The 15,110-nt window shown below is 44.5% G+C and overlaps 1 protein-coding gene across 1 annotated transcript in view; it reads right to left on the bottom strand.

The window, feature by feature from the left end:
- kiaa0825 (KIAA0825 ortholog) overlaps nt 1–15,110 on the bottom strand; it is a 120,661-nt gene that overhangs the window by 56,194 nt on the left and 49,357 nt on the right. The window contains exons 21-22 of the mRNA XM_061071589.1: nt 13,745–13,897; nt 12,047–12,141 (exon numbers count right to left, since the gene is read on the bottom strand). Of these exons, the coding sequence (XP_060927572.1) occupies nt 12,047–12,141; nt 13,745–13,897 (248 nt within the window). The remainder of the gene's footprint in view (nt 1–12,046; nt 12,142–13,744; nt 13,898–15,110) is intronic.

Here is a 15,110-nt window from a genome sequence, read left to right as displayed (position 1 = left end):
TGCAACAACCACTGGGGAGGTGAGAGGCCTTGTAGTCAACATGCTGAAAGACTCCGTGATCAAAGACTCAGAAAAAAACATGAACCATGATGGTTTCTCTGAGAAGATAGGAGGGGAGGAGGAGCCAGAGCAGGTGAAAGGAGACAGAGTTGAAAGAAAGATATAGCAAAAAGCTGCAAAGGTTGGTGAAACAGAGTGAGTCAGGGGTAAGGGAGGGCACAGGCACACACTGAGCATTTTCACAGATCACCCGACCTGGTCACTGCATTAACAATATACTGATTTGCCTGATTTCAGAAAGTGAACTTCTGATTGACTTAATCTGGCTGCAGCTACTGTTGCACCAAAGAGTATAGCTAGGCTCTGGTAATACACCGGGTGAAAATGGTATGATGCACGAGAGGAATATGGTTCGACATGCCAAAGCATTTAGAATGTTTATTACACCAGGCTTAGGCATAATGCCCTATTAGCTAATGCCGGTGCATCAAACCGTAAAATTGCCGACACTCAACCTGAGCACTGCGGGATAAAGAATAATCCATTTTACGAATATTACCAAAAAGAAACACAAAATACCTCGTCACTGAAGTCAAATGATTATACCTGATGAAAATACTCTGATGAAAATACTTTTTGCTGACTCAAATAGTGCTGTAAGGGAGAGGAGGAGAAGAGAGGGGAGGAGAGGTTTTGATACCAGCTGGAGTGTTCGCTCTGGCTGTCTCCAGATTTGTCAAGACAAGTGTCAGGACAAGTGCACCTCTGTGCTTACCTGTGATGGCACAGGGGCAGGAGGGCGGGACAGGCTATTTCAATTCTGCGAAAGTGTGTCTGAGTAGGTCTAAGTGTAGGAGTGGGCGCGTGTGATTGCGTGTGTGTACTTGTCTGTGAGACAAGAGGATGAAACGGAGAGAAAGAGAGAGAGAAAGGAAAAAGAAAGAAGTGGAAACAAGTGTTCCGGGACAAAAGGCAGAGGGGAAGCGTACAGAGATGACCACATTAGAATATGAATCCAGGTCCTCGGGCAATCTTGGCTCTTAAAAAGCCCCTAAAGTCAAGAGTCAACCATTATGTGCCATCAGTGGTGACACAGGGTCACAAAGCGGGACGCATGAGGTCAGCGCCGCTGCTCACCCTCTCTCAACATGCACCATTAAACAGTCCCACCGAGCGGGAAAGAACGGAGCTGTCATTTGGGTGGAAAGTGACAAGAACATGCGGCTTTTCACACCGGATTTTCTTGTACAGGATGAAACGCTCAGTATGATATTCAATTAGGGGGAACAGAGTCAATATTTGCATAGACATATTCAGATAATTAAATGATGTTTTACATAACAAGTGCATTAAAGGAGGTGGCGTTCGCGGGACTTTGCTCATTCCCGCCGATTAAATATCAAATAAAACACACAGGAAACAAGCTGAATGCATAAAATGCCTCAGTTGTTTGCTGCTAAACCAGCTCTGTAATTACCTGAAGGATGTTTTAATTGTTGCATGTTCTACTCTTAATATTAGTCAACGCTTTAGCGGCTCTCCAAGTGAGATTGATTGGATAAATCAGTCGGAATTATGGGAAAACAGGAGGCCTGCCAATCAGCGATGTGTGAGGGAGTTTGTGCATTTACAGCGTGTGTACGTGTGTGTGGGGCTGGGGACGTGCCAGCACACAAGCGCATGTACATGGTTGTTGGCACGTGTGCGTATCGATGTGCGCGTGTGAAAGTATATGGGGCTGACAGCTGGGCTTGTTCAAAAGGCTTACTGAGCATTCTGCCTGTTTTGGAAGCGACGAGCGCAGTCTATCTGAACAGGGATCTAAAACCTGTGTCAACAGCATAGTACAACCGGTGTAAACAGCCACTGAGTCAACACGCTATCATTCACACACCAATGGAGGAGCAGCGTAATATGCTGCAGTTCTGGAGTTGAAAATAAGATGAAAAATGGCAACTTTATTGGTCACAGGTCACAGGTCAAAAAGAGGGAGTTAATTAGAAAGAATAGGAAGCATGTGAGAGATGGTGTTTGTGTGTGTGTGTGTTTGCATATGCATAGGGCTATTGGTGTGTGTGCGGGTTCTGTATTTACTCTCGTTGTTTGTGCACGTGCGTGTGTATCGGACTACAGTGTGTGAACATGAGTATGGCGCCGCACGGAATGTGTGCGTCGACATGTGTGTCAGGACATCAGCATGTCGGCGTCACAGCCCTTCACTAAATCCCAGATTAACAGTGACAGGCAGAGATCCCTCTAATTATCTCTTCCTGGACCACATGCAAATGGCAGAGCCGAGCGGAGCATTGCGATTGGCCGGGACAGCTCGGGCGCCGCCGACGGGCTAATGAGCCTGGCGACAGGATACAACCTCGTGATGTACCACCAAAAACAAACCCTCACCATCACACAGGAGTGAGCCCACCCGACACACATACACACACAGATACGCAGAGATATTATGATTAAGGCATTAAGCTGATGCCCTTTTCCAGAGTGACTTCCACTGAGTGAGTATAGAGAGGCTGAGTGTCTTGCAAAATCTATAATATTAAATCTGGATATACGAAAATACAAATATTCGTAACTGGCTGGTCTCTTGACCGCCTAGACAGCATGGTGTCCCAGCAAATACACACACAGCGGCAAATATGCTTTGACATTTAGGGGTATTTCAATCTACTACAACTTGTGACTGCAGAATAAATTCAATTCAATTCAACCTTGAGTTTTACAGTTTAATCCTTCTACACTCATCAAATAACCCAAAATATCCTGGAAGCTAAAATAATAAGTCAGCATCACCTCAGAGAATCTGAATATGAACGGCACATGGAACAGAATAGGAAGAAAAAAGAAGAAGAATCCAATGATGCACTGGAACAGACGGTTGCAGTCTGGCTTGTGACAATGGACTGCAGCAGTCAGCTAAAAAGTCAACTCAGTAAATCAGCAGGAAACATGGCAACCACGTCAAACAATCCGCCATAGCTTGAACTGAGTCCCAGTCCATCCAAACTGGTTGACAAAACTGGTTCCAGGGGCAAAACATGGAATTGTTTTGCTGATTGAGCTCAGAAAAACAAAAACCCAGCGGACCAATGAGACTTTTTGGGCAGAAGTTGCTACAAAGCTCCCAAAAGGTAGGTGGAGCAGCAAAATACATGAAGGTAAAGTGTATTAACTCAGCAATGGAGCATCAACATTATTCAGTTAGGGGGGAGCAAAGAGGTTTGCCCCATCACTTTGTGTTATACTAGCTGTTAATATTATTAATTTAGATGATTTTCAGCCTCTGACAAAACAAAGTGATGAAAAAAAAAGTTGGGGCCGCCCTTTGAGTTGGTTTAGTCCAACCTATTGCTTTTCAATCACAGCAAACTGATAGTGATGTGACAGACAGACAGACAGACAGACAGACAGACAGACAGACAGACAGACAGACAGACAGACAGACAGACAGACAGACAGACAGACAGACAGACAGACAGACAGACAGACAGACAGACAGACAGACAGACAGACAGACAGACAGACAGACAGACAGACAGACAGACAGACAGACAGACAGACAGACAGACAGACAGACAGACAGACAGACAGACAGACAGACAGACAGACAGACAGACAGACAGACAGACAGACAGACAGACAGACAGACAGACAGACAGACAGACAGACAGACAGACAGACAGACAGACAGACAGACAGACAGACAGACAGACAGACAGACAGACAGACAGACAGACAGACAGACAGACAGACAGACAGACAGACAGACAGACAGACAGACAGACAGACAGACAGACAGACAGACAGACAGACAGACAGACAGACAGACAGACAGACAGACAGACAGACAGACAGACAGACAGACAGACAGACAGACAGACAGACAGACAGACAGACAGACAGACAGACAGACAGACAGACAGACAGACAGACAGACAGACAGACAGACAGACAGACAGACAGACAGACAGACAGACAGACAGACAGACAGACAGACAGACAGACAGACAGACAGACAGACAGACAGACAGACAGACAGACAGACAGACAGACAGACAGACAGACAGACAGACAGACAGACAGACAGACAGACAGACAGACAGACAGACAGACAGACAGACAGACAGACAGACAGACAGACAGACAGACAGACAGACAGACAGACAGACAGACAGACAGACAGACAGACAGACAGACAGACAGACAGACAGACAGACAGACAGACAGACAGACAGACAGACAGACAGACAGACAGACAGACAGACAGACAGACAGACAGACAGACAGACAGACAGACAGACAGACAGACAGACAGACAGACAGACAGACAGACAGACAGACAGACAGACAGACAGACAGACAGACAGACAGACAGACAGACAGACAGACAGACAGACAGACAGACAGACAGACAGACAGACAGACAGACAGACAGACAGACAGACAGACAGACAGACAGACAGACAGACAGACAGACAGACAGACAGACAGACAGACAGACAGACAGACAGACAGACAGACAGACAGACAGACAGACAGACAGACAGACAGACAGACAGACAGACAGACAGACAGACAGACAGACAGACAGACAGACAGACAGACAGACAGACAGACAGACAGACAGACAGACAGACAGACAGACAGACAGACAGACAGACAGACAGACAGACAGACATCTTTCATACAGACTATGTTGTTGTAGTCTCAGTTCAAATTTGGCGATAATTAATTTTGAGTACAAGCATCGCTCTGTGTAATGATCTCTGCTGTCATCCAGCTGCTTTGTGCCGCACTTTCATTTTATAATTATTTTCCCATTTTCTCACACAAGGTAAACGAGAGGCACACATTTACATTAACAGATTGTTTTGTAGTAGTCTAGTCCTTTTAAGTCTTGAGGAGCAAAAGCCACAATCTGAGTATAGTCCCATTAAATTATGATTGTTCAGTGCTCTACACCAGCTAGTGATGCTATGAGAATAGTTACCACCATAACCTGTGTGTAAAATAAACAGTTAGCACTGGAATTGGAATTTTAACCAGGTTTAACTAACCATATATTGTGATATAAGTTTTTCAGGCATCTAAGGTAGCTATATAAGACCTTTAAAACATATAGATATCATTAGCATTTTTTCCAAGGTACACACTTTTTTACATAAGCTGTTAAAGAGATGATATACAGTTCCCTCACTTCACTTAAATATTAAATCAAGATGAGCCTATTAGACAAAATACGGCAGTGTTTTAATAAGCTTGTGCCTCTGATTTTAAATTAAAACTCATACGGCTGTTGTGAAATAGAAAAGCTTTTAAATAGGCCACACTGTTGCTAAACCATGGCTCATTCTATATTTATAAAAACCTGCTCATATGGTTCATGTAGCTAAAAGTGATCTTTCAAGATGTAGTTCAGCTGCGTAAAGCTCCGACTGCAGGGCCGTCATCCTCAAAATCCTGGCATCGCAGCAAGAGATTCCCTCCTTCCAACAGCATTACCATAGTTAAGACAAAAGCATAGCTTTCTGTTGCTGTGTGGAACACTGTCTTTATATTTGTAGCATCAAATACCCCAGTGTATTTGAAGAGCCTTGGGACTTGCCATTTTTAATCAGGAGCGGTGGCTTTGTCTTGTCCCTGTTCCATCCAGAATTTCTGTTCATCCTTGGAGGGCTTTGCCATAGATTAGATGGCATTCTCATTTAGCTATGGTGTTGCGGAGTCTCTCCAACTATTTATCCGTCCAAGGTTGGAAGTTGGAACAATCACAGAGGTAGCTATTTATGTTATGAAATCATGTGGAATCACAGTTTTTAGAAAAGGGAAATTTAATGAGGTCAGGTGCAGGAAGTTCACAATACACGAGGGATAACCGTGATAATCCTGTTGAGGAGCTTACTGTGTGTCATGAGCACTGTGCTCTAACAGTTCTGTCACTGAATAGTGATATTATTGTAAGCATTGTCGACAATTGTAACCAATTTAATCCCATTGGGAGTGGAGACTGCCGGAGTGAAATGGTTAGAATATGATATTGGATATAATAACCAGAAAGAGAAGGGAAAAACTAATTTTCATGGAGGCATTTAACCACGAGTGCACCCCTGAATGCTCAGTACAGTGAAAATAACAGTTGAAATGTGTGTCAGCATATTCACAATGACCGGCTTATCATTTGATCAAGTTTTATATACTGAATTAATAAAAATGTTTTCGGCAACTGGTGATACAATTTATTGAGGGGTGCAGCGTGAGGGGATAAACACCCTGAAGCCAGACCCAACAAAAATAACACAATATGAATATGCCAGTACTGTAGACTTCATCACGCTGCTGAACAATGCTAAGCTTGCCGCAAGAATGTAGCCTCATTGTGTCGTTGCAACTTTCATGCCGTTTGCATTTTTCAGTTATGTTGTTGGATCTCGCATCCCTGTTGTTGTCCACATAACCTCTGTGCCGACACTTTGAAACAGCAAAAAGGGGGGGGGGGCCACACTTACACCACTTCCAGACCCAACTCTGTTTCCGCAGAAGGTGTGAGGTTGACCTCATCACTTGCCAGCTGCTGAAACTGTAAATTCGGTCGGTCTGGACCCAGCTCAGTTTTTTCCTTTCCTCTTTTTGTCAAGAAATTACCGGATTTACCACTTGGAGTTGCCATATCTTTGCCGGTCAGCTCGGAGTGAAAGTAACTCAGTTAGGTTAAATGGAAACAATTTGCTGTGAATGAAAGTTGGATTTTGCAACAACCAATTAAAGAGCAGCCTCAGGTATTACGAGAATGTGGAAAGCCAAGGTTGAAGAGAGCAGATATTGTTCACCTGGACGGCAAAGTAGAGTCTTCTGTAACCACAGAGAACACAGCAACGTGCAGCAATGACTGATGTCCCCTGTCTGTACAATGGTTTGACCATGACCACTCTCTGAGAAGATGGATCTGCCTCGACCCCTCGGATCGTTTTTAGAGGGACAAGACAAATATTTCAGATGTATCACACTGAGACATCACGCTGGAGGTGAGTGGAGGTAAAGGGAGACTGAGAGATACATACAACGGAGGGTAAAGAGAGAGAGAGAGAGAAGGAAGGGGAGGAAAAGTGCGGCCGGCTTGCCTGCCCGCCTGCCTGGCTGACAGGTTACTCTGTTGGATGTGACTTTCACAGTCTGCTGGCGGTTTGTGTGGAAGCCATCACATCTGTGACTGGCCGTTTGATTAATGAGCCTCTCAGCTTGTCTGTGGAGTTTGAGGAGGGGCCACGGCCTTATCCCAGGCATCACTGATTTATTCGCCTTTGGAGCAAACCTCCAAATATCACACCCACCGAAATATAAGAGCGAGCGTGTACACACATGCAGTCAGACACATGTACGCTCTCCATGATATGCATACGGTATACAAGTTGAGTGTGGTGCCGATACACACAGGCAGGCATGGAAACAGACTCAAGCGCACAAGCATGTCCCTCTCCTCCGCCACCTGCTTACGGCTAATGAAAACCTCAATGTGTCAGTGCCGTCCAGGGCGAGCGAAGACAAAACACACCATGTATAACCAAGCCGACAAAAGATGTGTTCTGTCTGCACCAACACAAACCCGCGTCCCTAGCTGTCAGTCAGCGAAGGGGACACACATAAGGGGATCGACGGGAGAAGAAAGAAGCCCTTCCTCAATGACACATCACACTCTCCTGATTTTCAAAAGTGACAAGTCTTTTGAATTTCTGGCCTCGTAAAGACAGAGAGCCCAATGATGACTTGAGGAGTGTTCCTTCTACTTTCTTTGGCAGCAGCCGCCATGAAATGTCACTCGGGCTAACCTTGAAGCTCTTTCCTCCCGTGTTGTTTAATGCTTCCAAGACTACGGCAACCAGCTGCTCCAAATGGTATGGCAACATCGCCCTTTGAGTCAGATAAATGATTCTAGAAATACTTCCAGGTACAGAAATGTGCATTAACATGTGCATGCCCTCATACAGGCACGTGCGTGCGCTCGCACACCAACACAACCCCCCCACCCACCAACCACGAGCGCACACTCCCTCATTCCCTGAAGCGTAAAGTAAGACCATTAATCCAGACACACTGAGATCCAGCTTCTCCCCAGGTTGATCAGCGTCCGTGGAGGAAGACGAACATTCTGACATATTTGTTTTTATTTTATTCCCTGAGAAAAAAGCCCGCCATATGGCAGCGCCCAGGAACAGATGGCGATTGCCCACTTCCTGAAAGCACAAGTGTCTATTGCCGCAATTTAAGGAGCCGCTCAAGCAAGAGAATGCCACAGACTGGCATTTTTCCACAAATTGCTATTGTTATGGACCTGAGGGGTAACAGCAACAATGAGACAATGCAAAGGATATGCTTTAGTGTTCGGTAGTTACAGAGTAGCTTACCATATTAAGCTTCCAAATCTATGGGTCAATGCTACTAGTTCTCCCTTGTTGTCAATGTGTAAAATGAAATTGTGAGGACAAGTGTTAACTCGGTTTATTGCTGTAAACGCACAGGGCATATCATAGCTAGCATTAAATATTCTAGTTGCGAATGTATGAAGTCTTCATCTTGTCCCCCAGTGGAACAGTGTAAGCATGAATATCCTTGGGTGAGATTGGGTCCTTGTGATGGAGTGGAGGAGGCGCCCTGTGACACACAAAGCCTCATCTCTCATACCAGGCTACCACCTTATCAACCAGGTCAGAGGACCTTCTCTGTAACAGTCTCAAAAAGTCACCTTGGCAGATGACAGTTAAAACGTGACTTTCCATCTGTGGCCGTACAACAGAATTTTTTTTCCAAAGATTTGTTTTATGTTCAATGAAAAGTGACAACAGTTCATAAAGGCCTCACAGCAAAGTCAGAGTTGAAGATGAAAGGGATGTATCTGCATTGCTGCCATAAATTCCAACCTACAAAGGGGTTGTGTTGCTTTCGACGGTTTTGTACCAAAGAGTTGTAAAAGATGATTTCAAAGGGTGAACAAGGACAGGTAAAACCATTTAGGATCTGTTCCAGCACTTGGTACTTTGACTAGAAAAAATAGTCGTCTTGTATCTTGAAGTAAAAGCGTGAGTCGGTGTGGACACATTTCCATTAGCAGATCGTGACGATTAATACAAACACAATTTGTTCAAGGTGAAATATCAAGTGCATATTTCACCTGGGCATTCATGATTTTGACTTAAAACTGAACCTTGTACCAAAGCTGATTGAGACTTCATCAAATATCTATCAAATAGTTTAACAGACAGAGTTTAAAATGAAAAAGGTGAGAAATGTCAAGACAAAGAGAAAGAAAACGCCAACAAATATTGTATCTATTTATAAGGAGTCAAAGGACATGCTAACACGGCTAAAACAGGCTATGAGTCAGACAGTTATTCTCTCCGTCAGTCAATCAGACATCCATCAATCCATTTAATCAGACCCTTCATCGAAGCAGACCAACAGGTTAGTATGCAGCTCAGGCATTCGGTATAAATATAATTTATCCTGTGAGCTATTTGAGCTAAACTTTAACCAATCACTGCATCCGAGAACACCTCACCTCACCAAGCCAGTCTGCCTTGTAGCTCAAAAGTTAGCCCAGCCACAAGTCGTCCATCTATCCTTTCAAACAAAGAGCCTGCCAGGAAGTCAGGTCAGCCAGTCAGCCAGCCATCCAGTCAGCCAGTCAACCCTGGGGTCCTAGGGTGGTATTAATCAGTCTGGTTTCTGCTGAAAAGCTCAATCTGCAGATGATGGATGAGCCATCGTGCTGAGGGAACTGAAGTGACAGGTGACAAAGAAGGACACACACACCTGTATAAATCCACTCTCCCTCCTGTCTGGCCCCCGATGTAACACTGTCAAGGTAGCAGGGTAAAAGTGTGCATGAGCCTGTGTGTGTGTGTGTGTGCGTGTTTATGTGTCACAGCATGTGTCCTGCTCTGCTAATGAAGTCATCTGAACAGTGATTTAACAGCCCGGGTGTAAAAGCCTAGCGCCCTTAACTCATAGCCTTGCTCCATTAGAATGTGATATAAACCCTGGGCACAATAACTGTCCTGCCACTGTAAGAATATATAGGAGGCCAATGGGACACGCGGCTAACTCACACAGTCTGGAGAGCGGGACAAAAAATAGCCGGCTGTGTACAGAGAAGGGAAGTCCTTCAAGGACACTAAAAGTCACGGGACAGAAAAAACAAATCAGCACAAGGTGACAATTATATGTCTTTTTGTACAGTGTGAGGCAACGACATTACTATTAATAATGTCATGTGTGTAAGATTATATCCTGAGGTTTGTCCGGCTGCTGTAGGTAGCAGAAGAGTCATTGTCGGGAGGCCTCTGTGAAAACAGCCGAGGGCACTTGAGTCTGCGGTTACGCAGAAAGCATTATCCTTATCTGCACTAACAAATGGATCAGTGGATTCCACATCAGTGAGCTTATCCCATGAATGGCCTTCTATAGCTTGAGAGATATTCTTGAGTCGGAGATGGATCTGAGGAAAACTTTGACAGCTTACATGTCGCCAGCCGTGAAACTAACTTCCTGCTCTGTGCGAGCGTCGCAGGCAGAACCAAAGCCATTCTCCAAATCCTCCATGAAATCTGCTCCTCTGGCCCGACAAAGAGAGGCTAATGAGGCAAGTGACAGAATCTCAGAAACTTTGATACTGTGAGATTAGGGTTGAATTATATAACCTTTACCCCCCCCTCCCACTCCCCTCCCTCCTCGTGCTGTTTGGTGCCATGTCAGTGTTGACTGCTCTCTCTCCCCATGTCACTCACAGTGTCAAACTCCGAGTCGAATCCATATTTTTTTCTCTCTGTCTCCCTATCTGACTTCATATCCACTTCATTCAGTTTCTATTCATGAATGCCATGAACACTAATTTGGCTCAGTCAGGCAATGACAGTATCTGTTTTAACATGCAACAAAGCACCATCTAAGAGGACGGAATATGGTGTGTGTGTGTGTGTGTGTGTGTGCATGTGTGTGCATGTGTGTGTGTGCGTGAGTGTGGGGGAAGAGGGGGTGGAGGCATGAAGGCGACAAAGCTCGTCACAGCACAGAGCTGCGTACTTCACCCTTATTAGACCTGTGTCCTTGGCAGATGCAGAGCTTGCCCTTTGTTATAAAGGTGTGTGTGTGTGTGTGTGTGTGTGTGTGTGTGTGTGTGTGTGTGTGTGTGTGTGTGTGTGTGTGTGTGTGTATGTGTTACAATGGTGGTGATTTAGAATGGATTGGGCGTAGGCGTGGAGACAAGGTGCTGTAGCCCCATGGCTCCCTGATAGCTGGCAGCGTGACAGCTGTGAATGGAGAACAGGGAACAGCCTGAAGTATTGCCATCTAATATGTGTCACATACCTGCATAAATATTTATGCCCGTTGCAGAGCAGAACAGGAGAGGGGGGGGGGAGAGAGGGAGGATGGGACAGGAGAGGTGGACTTGGGGCGAGAAACTCTTCAATCAGGTGACACCGAGATCTGAGGCAGCCACTCTTTTTCCTCATCTATAACTTCTTTTTATATCTGTCTCAAGGACTCCAGAGTATTCCCAGAAAGGAGGAGTTCCGCAGTTGAAAAATGTCTGCAAAAGATTTGTCCACGACGATGAGTCTCACAGGTGGATTCACAAAGACGCTGTGGATGCCATGAGTCAGCATATTATTCTACTCCAATATAATTTTTCTAAAGAGTTCTTTCCAAAGCTCTTTTTCTTTTTGGCAGCCACACGAGCCCTCTGTGTTTGAACATAGTAAAAGCTCTGATGAGGAGCAGCAAGGCTATATCGTCCCCAATGACTAAAGCTTATGCCAAAGTTATGTTAAAAGGGAATCTGGAGAAACTTGCTTCAGGAGTCCCAATCTGGGGACGTCATTTTGTGCAGGTAAAGGAACGATTGCAGAACGAGACTTTTAATTCATGAAAAGACTCCTCAAAAACCCCCAAAACACAAGTGAGGATCCTAATGACAGCATACAAACATGAAAAAGTCACTTGCACTGTTTACATGCGTGTGTGTAACAAGTCAGTGTTTTACCTGTTGGCCAGCAGAGTTTTGAAGGTGACCGGACTCATGCCCTGATAGGCTGGCAGCAGCCTCGGCCAGTCCCATGCCCAGTCCACCACGGCACTCTGTTGATGTATGAGGATAGCACATTGTTAGTTATTAATCAGGGTTAATACCATCAGTGCATTACCGCTCCAGCTGGGACCCACTAACAAAGGAGGAGGGGGGTCCCCAGTGCAGGCCACCAACACCGGGGCGATCAATCATGTCCGCACAAGACGGTTTTTATTCCAATAAGACAGCAATTAATTTATAAATCCATTTGGGGGGATGTAGCCATCATTTATAGAAAGATAAATCAATTTTGGGAGGGAGTCGTTACTCTTCTGACTGCTCTGCGTTTTTTCCCTCAATGCTCTCCGCCCTCTCTCTCTCTCTCTCTCTCTCTCTCTCTCTCTCTCTCTCTCTCTCTCTCTCTCTCTCTCTCTCTCTCTCTCTCTCTCTCTCTCTCTCTCTCTCTCTCTCTCTCTCTCTCTCTCTCTCTCTCTCTCTCTCTCTCTCTCTCTCTCTCTCTCTCTCTCTCTCTCTCTCTCTCTCTCTCTCTCTCTGTCTCTACCTAGTCCACTCTCTCTCTTTTACCATAACACACACAAACATGTACAAACACACGAGCACCATATTGGGAAAGCAAATAAAAATCAGATTGCTTTGATTGCCAAAATGTCACTCTTAACTCCAGGCTGAGTTTTATTGACAAAAGTAGCAGAACTCCACTCCTTTCTTCCATCCATCCATCCATTCCCCCCTCTGCTCTTTCCTCATAGGTGATTGATGGACGTAACTTTTTCTTCCCCTCCGCCCTCCATTTTATTTGACAAACAACACCGGCACCTGAAGCGGAGCAGGCATTTTAATCATTCTCTTAATAGGGTGTTTCTATGCAAAGCTATGCAGCCTCCTGTGATAAGCACAAAACAGGCAAAGTCTTAGGATTAAAATGTGTTTTGAGGAAAAAAACAATAGTGTCAACATTACAAGGGATCACAAATGTATAAATACTTTATATTTAATCCATTTCTAAATAGCAGAAAGAAACACAAACCTGCATTGAGGAAATACTCGCCTTTGTTGGCTGCTTTATGCGATATCAATGGTATTTCCCTTGTACGATTATAACAAAGGGGGAATTCCGACAACTCTCACATTCAACTAATAAAACCTGTGGGTAGACGTATCCCTTTTAAGTATTAGAACAAATTCAAATAATGAATTTAACACCATGGTGGCCCTCCTGGGGATAAGCTTGGGGTAAGAGGGTACACGGTTCAAAGCCCCAAAGAAGTGCACTTCAACACTGCACACTCCTTTAACATTACTCGCTTTTTTATTTAAAAAAAAACTTTTCTCATCCTTTCACCTTTTTCTTTCTGCCAACCTGACTCCTGCCTGGAAAAGGCACCGACCTATAGAGAATAGGGAAGCCGAGCCTGCACTATAAGACCTGACAACTTCAGAGACTGCCACAGTATCCAGTTCGCTAGAGACTCAAACAAGCGCCTAACCTTCAACTTTAAGCTCCTGGCCTTAGGAGAAAGTTAAAACGACACCAACACGAAGACGTGAAGCGACTCAGATAACCATACTGAACATCAGATGTACCATGGAGCTAAAACACATGAGAAAAAGACAAGATTTGCTCCTGAATGCGATGATAAATGTTTGGCAAACCTGATCCAGCTTCTTCTGGCCAATGTGGTCAAATTGGTGCAGAGGGTTGAACGAGGCTTCGTCTGCGGGACTTTCAGAGCCGAGGACAAAGTTCACCAAGGCAGGAGGATCGTTTGGCGAGTCTGAGCCACCACACAGTTTCGACAACAGCTCCTGTGTCCGAGAAAGAAAGAAAGAGAAGAAACAGAAAACATATCATGACAGACTGACAGTGGAATATTCTGTAAAGATGAACTAAGATCAATTAAAGACCTTCATTTTAAATTGAAATTGAAAAACCAAACCCTCTAAAACTGAAAAAAGCAAGTACTAGGACACCAGTATCCTTCTACTTTCTTTATATCAGTATCCTTTCTTTATATTGCAGTAATGATGAGATTCCAAAAGTTTTTTATTTACTGACATGAATCTAATCAGGTCATAGAGAATTTTCCGTGATTATTTTTGTTTTAGCATCATCTGCAGTTGCTACTTATCGCAGGTGCCTTGCAGGATGGACAGTATAAAGTCATGAGCGTGTGGACTGTACGTCTCAATGAGTGTTTGTGAGTACACGGGCATCCTGGCGTGAATCTGCTATATTCCCATCCGTCAGCTTGACATGGCCTCCGAACCCGCGCTCCCCTCCACCTCACCAGCAGCCCGCTCTGTCCCTGACCTGCGTGTTCTTGCCTCGACCTTGGGTGGGTAGAGATACTCGAGCTGCCAGCGGGGTAACTCCGAGCCTGCTCGGGAATCCCATCCACGCTCTCTCAAATTGCTACATAGAGTTATAGCTGTTTATGGATTCCATCAACAGCAGCATAATGTTTATGGTGCTTACATTTGTGTTAGTCCATGTTGTGTCCTAATAGACAGTCTATAGGTCGACCATGTCAGTTATTCTCACATGAGCAACAACTAGCTCTTTTACTGCACCTATGAATATATTTGAAAACAAAACTACTCTGTGGAATAGACGACCAAAGACTATAACAGACAAACGACTTCACCTTGTCACAAATGAGTGAATCAATGAATCACCAGAAGCCCACATGATGGACCTCAGTCCAAATAATGCAAAATTTCTCCCCTGGAAATATAGTTATTATATTTTCTTCCTCGAGAACAAAAAAAGGGACAAAAATATACTGATGAGTTTTAGTCCATGTGCCCGTGTGAGGTATTTTCCTCAAAAGAGATTAATTCAAATCTTCTGAAGCGCCCGGTAAATGTCTGAGAAACAGCCGTTACTTTATTTCACAATGCCAAAACTGTAATTCTGACTTAGCACTTGATTTAAAGCCCTGTTGAGGGAACAATAAATAGGACTATCAAAACACATCAGTTGTGTTTTATTATTCCATTACTTAGGCTGCTTCATCTT

The sequence above is a fragment of the Limanda limanda genome, chromosome 5 (genome assembly GCF_963576545.1).
Source record: "Limanda limanda chromosome 5, fLimLim1.1, whole genome shotgun sequence".
NCBI lineage: Eukaryota > Metazoa > Chordata > Actinopteri > Pleuronectiformes > Pleuronectidae > Limanda > Limanda limanda.
The sequence above is the reverse complement of the archived record's forward strand: the minus strand, read 5'-3'. Positions and strand labels throughout refer to the sequence as shown.